This window comes from Pteropus vampyrus, unplaced genomic scaffold (assembly GCF_000151845.1).
Source record: "Pteropus vampyrus isolate Shadow unplaced genomic scaffold, Pvam_2.0 Scaffold17, whole genome shotgun sequence".
Classification (NCBI taxonomy): Eukaryota; Metazoa; Chordata; class Mammalia; order Chiroptera; family Pteropodidae; genus Pteropus; species Pteropus vampyrus.
The window spans coordinates 2,039,545-2,053,858 of NW_011888798.1; the positions used below are offsets into that span (position 1 = coordinate 2,039,545).

The 14,314-nt window shown below is 34.6% G+C and overlaps 1 protein-coding gene across 7 annotated transcripts in view; it reads left to right on the forward strand.

The window, feature by feature from the left end:
* Positions 1–14,314, forward strand: part of GTDC1 (glycosyltransferase like domain containing 1) — a 346,607-nt gene that overhangs the window by 98,519 nt on the left and 233,774 nt on the right. For all 7 annotated transcript variants that reach the window (XM_023527475.1, XM_023527479.1, XM_023527477.1 and 4 more), the window contains exon 2: positions 2,212–2,415. In XM_023527475.1, coding sequence (XP_023383243.1) covers positions 2,212–2,415 — 204 coding nt within the window. The remainder of the gene's footprint in view (positions 1–2,211; positions 2,416–14,314) is intronic.

Sequence of the window (14,314 nt, forward strand, 5' to 3'; positions counted from 1 at the left end):
GTGAAATAGTCTTTGGAGTATATCACATTTATATCACATTTCATCACTTGGGGAAATATCTTAGGACATTTTCGTGAGAGCCGGTTAGAGACCTTTTAAGGATATACAAGGCATATACACCTTGCGTGATTAGGTTAGAGGAAATAAAGCAAGATAGTGGATATCTGTGATGTGATCTAGTAAGCAAATTAATGTTAAACTTCTTTTATTCTGTCTTTCTTGCAACCTTTGATATAATTTTCAGAATTGCCTTTTATTAGTCTCTCTAGTTATTTCTAGAATTTTCCAGCATTTGAAGGATTAGTGGCACTCTTTTGTTAAACTTGATGGGTGTTTGTCAACTTATTGAACACTGCATTATTAGAGTTGAAGTTTTCAACTGGCCTGAAAAAACTGGGCCTCTACATAGCTCAGCCTCTGAGCTTACTTCTTACCTACAAAACCTGCGAGGCTCTTAAAATCATATTTGAAATGCAAGCTGCTGATGAAGAATGGGTAACGCCCACTGCATTTCAGATACATGTGTATATCCACCTTTCCCACCTGTCATTGGTGATAGGAGATCATCATTGAAAATTACTGACTTTAAAATGCTGGAGGATTTGAAGATATCCTTTCTTCTTAAGTAAGGGGATTGATACTAATAATGAGAGGGGTAAAATACCTTATTACTGATCGTAAGTTACTATGTTTTAATTTTATCTTCACAACACACCTCTAAAGTTAGTACTATTTGTTCTCATTTTAGATAGGGCGAGACTCAGTCCTACAAAGTTAGGTAACTTGTTCAAACCAAGGTCATACAGCTAGAGAAAACAGAGCTGAGCTTCAAAGTTGTATCGCACTGACCCCAAAGTTCATGCCTTTTCTACCTGAGGAATATGGCTTCTTATTTTGCAGATAAGTGAAATATGTGTTTGTATACTCCCCAAAAATGCTCATTGGAGATTCAGACGTAAAGAAATGATTTTTTTTCACTTCAGTCATTTCTTCAAAACAGAAAACAGGACAATTTGAGATTTTTTTGCTTTGAAATGCAATTTAAATAGGCATTCTGTTGACTAAACAAGGTAAAGCAGTTTTATTAGTGAAGAGCATCATTGAATTGTTGACAATTATAATTTTATAGAACAACATTATTAAAAAAGCAATATGCTGTTTAATGAGTGCCATTTACATAAGTCAAAGGAAAATTTAAACATCTGGAATTTTTTTAAAACAATGTAGTATTTATGTTTCTTCCTTCTAACAGGAAATAGTATATAATTTGAAATGTATATAAAAGAGTTTATACTCACATATTTTTTTATTTCACTGAGCACATTAGCAAAATCATATTATTAAAAAAAAATGGCTTGATAGTCAATTCTCTGTGATGAAAATTTTACCATGTTTTTAAAAATAACATTACTTTATTCTTGTTAATGGGTAATGGGTTTGTTTGTTGTTTAAAGAAAGGTCATAGAAACCTTGCTGGTTCACAGGCATATAGCTTTACCCTACTTTTTTCATCTTCCTTTCGGGGCGGGATATATATAATTGTGGGGAAGTGGGCAAGGTATGTCCAATGTCTCAAGAAATTGAATCCTAAGATTTATAACACTAGAGAACTGAGATTTGAATATGAATGTGCTTTCTTTTAAATATGGATTCATTGGGGACTGTGAAATTAAAGATAGATTAAAAGATGGAGTTGTAGAATCAGAGAATTTCCGAACTGGAAAGGGCCTCACAAATGAAAGGCTCTTGGAGTGGAAGTCTTAGCAGATGAGTTCAGTGACTATCCAAGACTAGATAGAGTTCTAGGCCAAGCCAGTTCTGAGGTTACTGCATCAGGGTCAAAGCCATTCCAAACAGGAAGTGAATGACCACAGCAGGAGAGACCTTAAACTTTGTAGGGTAGGAGAAAAACATTGAGTCATTATGGAAGTAATATTAGGGCATGAAGAAAACAGAAATCAAGAAAATAAAGTATCCTTTATTTCCTCTTACTAATATGAATGATGTAAAAATATCGATTACAAAAATATAAACCTTAAGTGTTGTATAATTTTTTAAAAAGTGGGACAAGGCTATTTTAAAAACATAATATATCTGTAAATCATTTGCATTTGCTTTTTTGGGTGTAATATTTTAACTTATTTTTATTTAAAAAATCTTTACATATACGTGTATTTGAAAGAAATATACATTTTTTTGCTTATTATCTAGAATCCGTGACGGTTTGAAAGGGCCAATGAGTATTCTTATCATCGAGGCATTCTATGGAGGGTCCCATAAACAGCTGGTGGATTTGCTCCAAGAGGATTTGGAAAACTGTGTCCTTTATACCCTTCCTGCAAAGAAGTGGCATTGGAGAGCACGGACATCAGCTTTATACTTCTCTCAGAATATTCCCATCAGTGAGCATTACAGGTAATTAGAGCTCAGGTTGCCTCTTCAGCCTGTTTTTAATGTATACCTCTTATAAGGATGTTGCTTCTCTGTTGGCATCTATGAAATTTTCTGCAGCTGTGGAATTGGTCAGTATGACTATAGTAGAGACAGCAGAGCAGAGAGTACATTACACTGTGATAACACCTAGTCGGTAGAAAAGTGTCCTCATTTACAATCTACATGCCTTTTCTCATTTGTGATTTTATTACAGGCACAAATGTGGGTGTGGATGACAGTTATTTTGGCCTAAGAAAGTTGACTTGGGCACATTGTCTTTTTTTGTTGTTGTTCTGTAACCTCCAATGTCTCTTTCAGTTAGTATGCTGTTTTAGCTTAGTTTATTGTGTCTGCTCTATACTAGGAGCTAAGGTTTCAAAGATGGATATGACTAAGGTCTATACCCTTACAGGCTTTAAAGACTGTTGAGGTAGAGATAAGATAGGCAAGTGCAGTGGGAGTATGGTAAAAGAAGTTGATTTTTACTGTGAGAAACTGAAGGTGGCTTTATACAGTTGGTAACCTTTGCTTAATGTTGAAAGATGAGAAGATTTGGGGGACACAGACCTCAGTTATGAATTCTGATTTGTTATGAAGTGGGAGCTTGGGGCACCTATTAGGAAGTCTTATGGGACACACTGAAAAGATGGCTGAGAAATACTCATTACATTTTTAGGAGGAACAAGTAGAATGAAATCCCCCTGAACATTTCTGCCTCTTTATACTCTATTTGTATGTACTGCAATGTGTCTCTTGATTGTTAAATAGTGGAAGATTATCCTACTGTGGTTTACATATTTGATGTTCTTGCCATTCTGGGTAGGACTGCATTGGTTTAAGCAGGAGTAGGGAGTGCTAGGCTGATAATTTATGTAGTTAGAGCAGACAGGTTGTTAGAGAAAGGGCACATTGCAAGCTACTTTGCCCACCTTGGCTTCTGCAGCCATACCCATCTGCTGCTTGTAAGGTGGAAAAGTCATAAGGGAGATAGCAGCTTGAGATAGAAATGTAGGTTGCTGTTCTTAGTAGTAGTTTGGGGAATTTAGAGAATAACCCTTTTGGCATATGAAAACCAGACATCATCTCTGAGAATTCAGATTGTCAGATGGAATGGTAGTGAGCACTCAAGTCACATTGCTTGGGATTGTAAAGATAAAATGCTGTTTTGGGACATAATGAGAATTTTGTATTTTTCTAATCTAAACTATATTTTTCCTTATATAATTTAATGTTTTATATTCTGATATTACTAAGTGAATATTGTTGTTTTGCTAATAGTATGGGAAATTTCAATGAATGTATCGATATAAAATTTTTAAAGGTAGTGATAAGACCATTGCTGTGTTAAAATCTGACTGTTTATAGTTGTTTTCACATCTCATTTAATTGTGTTTTAGCTGCACCAATTGTAGTGTATTACTGGAGGTCATGTAATCCAGTTGAATTTATGGTGCACTTTTATTTAACATTGCCATTTGATATAATAAATTTCTACAGTGATTTGATTTTGAAATGAATCATTTCTATATCTATTAATTTCATTTTGATTATACAGTTTTTCAGAATGAAATTATTATATTACAAATATATGTATGTGGATAGCATGCGAGCACACACTTCTCTGCCCATGGCCTCCACACTCCCTTTGAGGTCTGAATCATTTGAGGATAAACATCACACTGTTCTTTGAAGCAGTCTTATTTAGGAAGTAGATTTGGGAAGTAGTTAAGTTTTACTCTCTGATAGCTGTAACCTCCAGGCCCAAACAGTGGTATTTGTGATCTTTTAAAGTCAGCCGTGTAAGCTATATAGTATTAATCTAATCAGACTTCACTAAAAGATATTCCTTACTAGTTTAACTTATAGTTATATTTGACCAACGATAACTTATGTACTCTATATCAAATAACTTTTTTGAATACTTTTGAACAAATAGCAGCAGCTTGAAAACTTAATACAAAGTTAAAAAGTATGCTCACTTAATCCTAGATTGAAGCGAAAGAGTAACCTTTTATTATACCGGATAAATCTGATCTCTGTAGAGACTTAAAGATATGAAAAGTTTTCACTTTCCAGTTACTTACTCTGTTTGTACATTTAGGAAATGAAATCATAAAAATTCATAAAGAAATAATGAATAAGCACCAATATTGCCTACTATGCAAATTACTGAGAACAGGTAGAAGTATATCTGAGAAAGACCTTGAATGCAGGTATACATGTTATTTTTCTAACTTTGTGTGTGTAGTCATTATTGTTATAAGCTTGTTATCTGGAAAATATTTTATTACTAAAAGAATAAATGCTTCAGCTTAATTCTTCAGTTGGATTCTACTTTAGCTTGACAGCTAAAAGAATATATCGTGATTCACATTTACAGCTGTATAATTTTATTATAGATTAGAAAAGCTTCACAAGTTATTTTTGTCAAAAGTAGTAGGTAATTGTTGTAATTTTTAGGTTATGTTAAAGCCTTTTTTAAAATTTAAAATTTAAAATTTAAAAAGTTAGACATTTATACCACCCATGAAGTGATCTCCCCTATTAACTCTAGCACCCATCTGGCACTACACACAGCCATTACGATAGTACTGACTATACCCTATGCTATACCCTATGCTATCCTCCAGAGCCTTGCCTTCTGGAAACGTCACAAAATGCAGAAAAATATTTCTGAAGATGTGCCTTAAATTTTGTGTTCTGAAATGTATAAGTCATTTGTTCCAGGATCAAATATTTCTACTTTATTAAAATACCTAGATTAGGCATCAGACATTTCATTCATTTTCCTTCCTGCAGTATCTCTATTGAACTGTATCACTCTTACTTAAAATCATTTTTTCATTCTCAGATGCTTACAATTATGTTTTTCATTCCATCCGAGGTGTTGTGGCAGATGCACTGATCATCGATCACTTAAGAGTCCTTCTTCTTTGTTAACAGAAGCACGGTTTTCTTTGGGGTTGGCTAAGTACCCAGCCCCTGGGAGTGAAGTATGATTGACCTCAGTCATGATGATCCTGTTCTCTGCCAAGCTTTCCTTGCAGCTAGAGCTGGTCAGTCCCTAAGTTTTAGCTGATTAGATTTAAGTGTGTGGCTTTGAGGGCTTCTTTCAACAAAACTTTTTTGTTTTGTTTTTTACTTATGAAAGGAGAAAGCCATCTCTCTTTTCTTGCATTTGACTGTGGTTGTGATGCCTGCAACTGGAGGTGACAAGTTAAGGACAAAACACCTGGGCTTCCCAAAATGGTTGATGGAAGTCAAGGAAGAGCCTGGATTAGGCTTCCATTTTGAGCAATAAAGCTGCCTAGTCACCTGAAAACCTGCCATCTCTAAAGTATCTACAATTGCTTATAAAATGTAACAGATTTTTTAAAAAGTCCATAGCAGAGCAGAGTAACAGAGGAACTGAAGAGGGACCTGGAAGTTAGAGTGGTAAGCTGACTTTAAAGATGTGGTTGCTTAATTTTCTTAACAGGAACCGGTTAACTAAGTTATATTATATTCTTGAAATGAAATATTGCGCAGCTCTAACCTGAATCAGAAAGCTTTCTATACTCTGCTGGGTACCTCTCTAAGACATATTAAGTGACAAAAAGTAAGGTGCCAAACAGTTAAGGTGTTATCTTTGGTATAAAGAAAGGAGGTTATAAGAATGAAACAACGGAAAAGTACCCTGGGAATTATATAAAAATAGTTGTCTGAAGATCAGTGTAGCAGAGACTGTCAGTGCCCCATCCACATCCCTTCAACCTTTTCCTGTGCCCTGGCCAGCATCCTACTGCCAGGATCTGCAGCTCTTTGCTTAAGGGAGCAGCTGCTCTGCTGGTGCATGTATCAGACTGTGAGCAGCTCTCCCCAAATGATTCTCGCCCCTCAGATGAAAGCATTCTGAAGTGTGAGGAATCATTAACAAAAATTCCTAAAAAACCCTATAATCAGCAGATGTAAAAGCAACATTTTAAATAACTCATGGGTCACAGAAGAAATCACAATTGATACCAAAAAATAGAACTGAATCATAATGAACATATTGTGTATCACAAAGTGGGTTGCATCTAAAATGGCAGTTGTAGCCATGTCATCTTTAATAAATGCATTTTTATTATTGTCTTTTTGATTGTGATGTTCAGGACCCCTCTTACTTGAACCTAGGAGTAGTATTGAGAAGGAAACTATAAGAAGAGTAAAAATTAATGAAATTGAAAGCGAATATATAATTGAGATGAACCAACACAAAGCAGTTATTTTGAAATAATAAAATAGATAAACTACAGGCACAATTGATTTTTTTAAAAGCATAAATTAATTTTTGGAGTGAAAAAAACTAGAGAGATAGCACAGATCAATAAAAAGGAGGAAATACTTTAACAGTTCTATGTTAATACATATGAAAACAGGCAAAATGGATAATTTCTTAGAAAAACATAACTTACAAAACCTCACTCAAAATGAAATAGAAAATCCGAATGGAAATATAATCATTAAAGATGTTGATGCATTAGTTAAAAATCTCTCACTAAAAGACAGAGGCTGGTATACTGAACCAGTGCTGCTCTGCCTTTTCCCAGACTTGTGTTACATGAGATTAAGTGTCTAGTTTTTACGTTTTCTGTTTCTTGTAATCATGAAAGTCCTAATAGGTATGGATTATCCTTATGATACCCACCCCCAACCCCTGACCTTTTTTTTTTTTTTTTTTAAATGTCCAAGGAAGGGCAAGGAAAGCAAATAGTTAAATGGAAAATAAATGGAATGGAAGTTCAGTTGGGTCAAGAAATGCAAAGTGAAATTAAAGCTTAAGGTGGTATTTGATGATAATTCTATTATGATTTGTCATTTCTTTACTGGTATCTTAACTATGGCTTTTCACTAAGCAGATTCCCTTTGAAAGAATGTGTGATTTTTATTTTTTTCTTAAATGAACTATTCTCTATGATTCATTGATTGTAACTTTCTTTGAGAAAATGAACATTTTTAGCTGATATGAATTACCTATATATGTTTGTTGTTTATAGCTAGACTTTGTGAATAATGGTATAGATTAATAGTGCATTATAGGTGAATTAATAAGGAAGGTAGTGGTTTCTCAAGCTATTCTTTTGTAAACTGGTAATTTAATTACCTTGCTTGGCAATTATATCTTGTTTTGAATTGTTACTTCTTATTAAAAATATAACTTTAGGAATAATATAATAACATTTCAATGATAAAATGTCCTTTTATTAAAATATACCTTTCTCAATGATTTAATGCATTTTAATCACAAAAACACCTTTTTATTAGTGTGTGTCCTAGTTGGGAGTATAAAAGTAAATGATGACTTAACAAGTTGTAGGTAAGCGACGTATTGTTAGGTTTACCTAGGGTACTCATTTTACATCTCTATAGTAACCAGAATAAGAATGGGATTAAACAATAGTAATACCAGCTAACATTGGACACTTACCCTGTAGTAGACATCCTACAATCCTGGAAGTTAGATATTGTTTTCCTGGTTAACAGAGGAGGAATCTGAGGCTTAGAGAGTCAACTTACTTGCACTGGGTTACACAGCTAGTGGTAAGTGTGTGATTTGAGCTCAAGTCTGGCCACCTGCAAAAGCCATGTATTGTTTATTCTTATTAAGCCCATGCTTTTAACCACTTTGCCATCTTATGCCTAGTTGAAGCAAGGTACACAGTTTAAGTAAATTAGACCTAAGTACTTCTTGATTAAGAATATATCACTAGATTTTACTATTAGAAGTGGGTGTAGTGCTTCTTGGAGTCTTGAGAAATATTAATAGTTCTTGATTCTTGTTGGAGACTAGAAGCTGGGACCCAGAAGCCTTTCTAGGTCCGTGAATCTGATTCTCTTATTTTCCCTCAGCTTGTTTCTCTTTGGTTTTCAATCATAGAACTCACAAGTTATTTAATTTTCTTCTTTTGAGGTCTTTCCTAATAATCCAAATAAATTCCTACACATGACATATATATTTTTAAATCATGAATACACAAATCATGAATACACAAATACATGCTCTGTTTAAGATGTTCAATACCTGCCATTCTCAAGGTATCCTCAGACTATCTTCAGGTAGCCTGTGAAGTTCTCTACTTGGTTTGTGAACTTGGCTAAAGGCAGCATTCCAGTACTGCCCACCCCACTTCCTTATATCATTACCAGCTGTATGAACTTCTTGGGGTTTGGATGATGTTCTGATACTGTATAAATAATATTGTCAGTAGGTACAATGTAGTATCTCACAGTTTCACCAACATGTGACTATGAAATTTGTCTGAGAGTTTCCCCATGACTGTTGCCCAGCCGACCAGCTTCCCTATCCTGTCCTGCCTAATTTTGGGGTTTTCTTTTGCTTTGTTTTTCTACCAGTCTGCTCTCCTGTCTAGGCAGTGCACACAGCAGCTTTCCAGTATTTGTACAGGGCTTAGGGCTTTGTCCACAATATTTCATCTCAGTGAAGTTTCCTCTGATTGACTGTATTGTTCATTTAGCCATGTGGACTTTATGTTCAAAATGTAGCTGACCACAACACTACAGAAATATAATAATCATTCAAACCCAATAACTAACCATTCAGTCAATCTCTCTCTCTCTCTCTCTCTCTCTCTCTCTCTCTCATTCACACACATGAATGACTAACCTTTAAATTACTCTAACAAATTCTTCATTGCAAAACTGGAAATTAACCCTGTCACTATGCTTCTGAAGGGTGGTTTCCAGACTTCACCTTTTCTACTTTTCTTTGTGTTTCTTTGTCAGTGTTCTCAAGAAATAAAATATGCCAGTAGCAGGGGAAAAAAAATGTTTTCTTGTTATGGAGTTCATAGTTTATTCTCACAAGTTGCTAATTCAAAAGTGTCTGTGTAATTAGTAGCACACAATGTGAACCTACTGTTTCCAAGGAATTAAGCATAGCAGTGCAACTTCAAGTGTATGTTTTTAATATCCCTTCTAGCATATTTAAAAAATACAGCATCACATTTAAGATTCTGTAAAGCCCTCAACTAATGATTCATATGGATACAAGACATTATTTCTAACAGATTCTGCACCTTAAAGACTTCTAGGGTAACTCTCTCATATATTTACCCTTTGAAATTCACCAACTATATTTTAAAAGACAAGCGGAATGTTTATTATGCTTTAATGGAGGAGAGAAAATCATTATTTTTAGTGAATAAAATGGAAAAGGCATAAAACCCCCAAATGGGTAAAAAATGTACTATTGTATAAAAGAGCTCTGGCTGTAGAGTAAGGACCTTCATAATTTTGTTTTTAGAAGTAACATGCTTATTTTTGACATAATAATCAAACTGAGTCTGATTTCAGAGTGCTTCTAATCCACTTTTTAGGTGTTGAGTGTCTTCATCATGGTTTGTCCCCACAGCCTGGAAAAAACCTTTAGAAAATGAAAGATATTTTTATTGTACTTCCATTTCTAAGATTTATTTATCAGAGAAAAATTTTTGTCTTTTATTAAGATCTTAGTCAATGAAAATATGTTTGATTTTGGAGCTGTGTATGGTGTGCACAGGTATTAGTGTCTGACTTGTTATACTTGAGTAGTCTAAAGCTTTGGTGCAGATACTCTATTACCCTTTCCTTCTGTTAAGCCTCCACATTTTAGGGAAGTTTTTATGCTCGCCCATTCCCTCGAGGTCAAATTTGGTCTCCCAGCTGCCTTAGGACACACTGTCCCACATATTAAATGACTAATTCTTGTCCATCTTTCCTTTCTTTAAACTCCTCTGTGGTTCATTCACATGATAGACCTGCTCGTCTCCTGACCAGCCACCCACAAGGGTAATGCAGGCAGGAGGCAGTAGCTGAATCAGACTCAGTGTTCACAAAAGAGCATTCATGCATGTCCTTTTCATCTTTCTATCTTTCTAAAGGACATAGTCCTATATTTTAATGATTTTTTTGTAAACAGTGTCACCTATATTTCTTTGTCCACCACTCTTGCTGATAATAAAAATTTAGCAATCCCCCTTTTTAAGGAGATATTCTTAGTGATTAAATATATGCAGTTGAGAGAGGGCTATGGGGTGAGTAAAGTTTTGGTTGATGGAAAGAAAGTTTCATGCTTATATCCATTTGCTAATACTCATAGCTTTGATTAAATAATCCCAGTTTGAAAACCATCAGTGACTTCCCATTGCATATGTAAAAATCTACATGACACACAGGGTTTGCTGGGTCCTGCCTATCTTTGCAACCTCATCTCTCGCTCCAGTTGACTGAGTAATCTGCTGTAGAAGTGGCATTGGCCTTTTTCACTCTGAAATGCCATGCTTTTTCCTGCTTCAGGTCCAGTTGCTAGTTGCTTGACTCTCAGCTGGCAACACTAACTCATCACCGCTCCCCACACCCTTTGCTTATTCCTTCCCATCCTTTAAGTCTCAGCTAAAATTTCACCTTCTCAGAGAAGCCCTCCATGACCACTCTGTCTCTAAAACAAGCCCTTTATTTCAGCATCCTTTTTTCCCTCTTTAATAACATTGTTTATAATTTGTAATTATTTTGTTTATTATTATTTTTTTAATTGTACTGTGAGTTTCATGATAGGGGCCACATTTTCTTGTTTACCATTTTTATCCCCAGTACCTAGTATGCTGCTTAGTAGGTAGTAGCTGTTGAGGAAATATGGTTGAATGAATGATTTCATGTCTGGGTTTGAAAATACAAACAAAATATGGTTGTAATTAGCTTTGTTAATTTGCTTTTTTTTTTTTTTTTTTTTTGCTATGGGCACTACTAGTATCCTGTGTTTAGGGATATTATCTTTTGTACATAGAAACTGTTTAGAGACATTGAAAAGCCTGTTACTTAGTTTTATGGGATTAAACTAAAGAATTCCATACACATTTACTCACTTATTTTTATGGGTTATATTAATCATACTATGAGATCAGTCATCATCTATTATGTAAATTTTGATAAAAGAAAATATAATTTTCTGGAATTTCCCCGGTATAAGGGTTTCTAGGAAAAAAAAAAGTTTTTGGTTCAGGAAACTTTAAAGAATCTAGAAAATACCTGTGATATTTTGTAAAATTTCTTGATTGTATTTTAAAAGACTTTTTAGTTTTGGTGGCCACCCACGAACAGTGGCCTTTTAATTTATGGTACAGAAGCTGTAGGATAAATGAGAAATTAGACTTTGGTCCAAAGAGATATTTTGTTTGGCCACTGCAATTATTTAAGCATTTTTTAAATTTTATTTTTAATGCTTTTTGACATACAGACAAACACCTAGTTGCCATCGTTTTATACTAGTCTCTTCTCATATGTATGTTACTTAAATGGCCCATTTAGGGCTTTGTGTTTGTAGCTTCTGGTTTAGAATCTTTCTAAGAATGAATCTTCAAATGATCTTTAGTAACACACACACACACACACACACACACACACACACACACACACACTCAAGAGTTTACCAAAAGAACACAAATCACTTGTGTTTGTAAGAAACAACAGAGTACACTAGGGGAATTGGCAGTCCTGGATTCTAATCCCAGCTCTGCCATAAATTAATTGCTTGGCCTTGGAAAAGTCACTTTTTAACTTTAGAATCTTATTTTTTTCATCTGTAACTGAAGGTTTTGGTTTTATCTATTTAGTTCTGTGATATTGTGAACAAGGAATTAAAATCAAGATCAAGATTTAAGGAATTATAACACAAAAGACATTCATTTTCTCATTCAACTTTGTTATTGACTGGTGCTTCATTTAACACAGGAATTATTTCCTTTTCTTTTTTGTATATCTCCTTGAATATTTAGCTTTTACTTTTAGAGTTATTTTGGAGAATAATTTTTTTCAGTAGTGCTCCAGTCTTTTAAGTTGCTCTTATATGACTTATTGTTCGGAACTCTTTCTCTTTTCAAAGAGAAGGTATCTGACCTTCATGTTAGCTGTCTCTACAGGACATGGGACATAGGACATGCACATTAAATACAGAAGCTGTTACTATAGAACTCACACAAGATTGTCAGTACTTTAGAAATGACAGTGTTCACTAAAGAAGGACAGAGGGGAGAGTTTAATTCTCACTCAGGAAATTCTGGGATAGACCTGATAGATGGAGAGGAAATAGAAGAGTGCATTAGGAGAAGGAAGTGTTGTGACTAGAGATATTCATGCTGGGAAAAATTGGGAATGTTTAGAAATCTCGAAAACCTTGGTTTAGCATGAACATATTCTGGTTAAGGAGGAGTCATGAGATATCAGGTTGGGATGATAAGGAAAATTTTGTGTAGTTCATGGATATTCTTGAATTTAAGGTTAAGAATTTGGGGATCTTTTGCTTTTGGCTATGAGTATCCTTTGAAGGCTCTGTTACCCAAGAGTCTATTAATTGCACACCATTGAAACCCAGTTCAAAATTACTGAAACAATAAAGGAAAATGCCTTGGGTCATATAACTGCCAGTCCCAGAGTAGTTGACTACAGGCAGAGCTGGATCCAGTGGTTCAGTCCTGTCATTAGGACTTTCGATTTCTTGACTTTGCTTTCCTCTGCTTTGGTTGTATTCTGGAGCAGGCTCTCTTCACATGGATCTCTCCCAGAGCTAAGTTTATCTCTCCCAGCTTAATTATCCTATCTGAAATCCTACCTCTCTCTTGACAGTTCTAACAAAAGTCACACATTGATTGAAAATACTTTTTTTTTTCTTTTATCATATGGTCTTTGAAGTTATTTCCATGGCAAAAAGCATCTAATATCATTATTAGCCGTGCTTGGATCACGTGATCACTTTGGAATCATAAAGTGGAATCAACTCCATCCAAACCATATCAACTGAGTGCAGGAGAGCAAAGGAAAAAGAAGGGGAAACAGTGTTTCATAGGCAACCCCACCCCCAAAACAAACAAAAAAGTGGTGAATACTGAGAGAAAGGACAACTATGCATAAGGTGATTATTATAGCAATGTAAGGTGAAGACAAAGACCATGGATGAGGGCAGAGGTGGTCTTTGGCATCTAAACAGCTAATGGAGAAATAGTGAAATTCTGAATGAGGACAAAGATGTAGGAATGAAAGTATTAAAGGAACTAGCAATATGAATGCAAATTGTGGTGTTTGCATTTCACTAGTTATAACATTTGTCTAGGAACTGAACTGAAATTTACCTTTCTCTTACCTAACTCATGAGAAAAAATTTGGGATATAAAATAATTTAGTCAAAATCACGGAGATCACAGTTAAACTGTATTAGTGGTTATACTTATATTTGAAATAGCTATGCTAATTGTAAATCATTTATATTTACCCATTAAATTAGATCAATGAGTTTAGTTTGGCAGCATTTTAAGTACTCTACATACTTAAATGTAGCAAAACTTTCTTTTCTTATAAAATTTAAAATAACACTGCCTCTTTTCTCTATTTAAATAAAATTTATATTATATATACATATACATGTCTATGCACACACACACCCAACCAAGTGATTCGTTACCTCATGTTAACTTCTGAAAATTGTCTCCCACATTCCCCGCTTCTCCCCAAAAGTCAGATATTAAGTGCATTGGTAGAGTTCTTATATTATGCTAGATCCCTAAGTGAAAATGAATGTATAAAGCTTGGGGTTGCCATTCTACTTAGTATCCAGTTCAGAAAAGCCAGTCTCTTCCTCAGTGGTCTGAACTAGTAAGGCTTACATCTGAAGAACACACACTATAAGACACAAACTATAAAAAGGTGAATAGGGTAGTCTGCTTAGGAACTAAATTTCTTCTCTTGGATATGGTTCTGTTTTTTTTTTTTCTTTTTTCTTTTCTTTTTTTCTTTATTCTTTCCTTTTTTCTTCAGTATTATTTGGAAAATATTCTACTTGAATCAGCATTTCTAAAGCAGTCATATATGTACT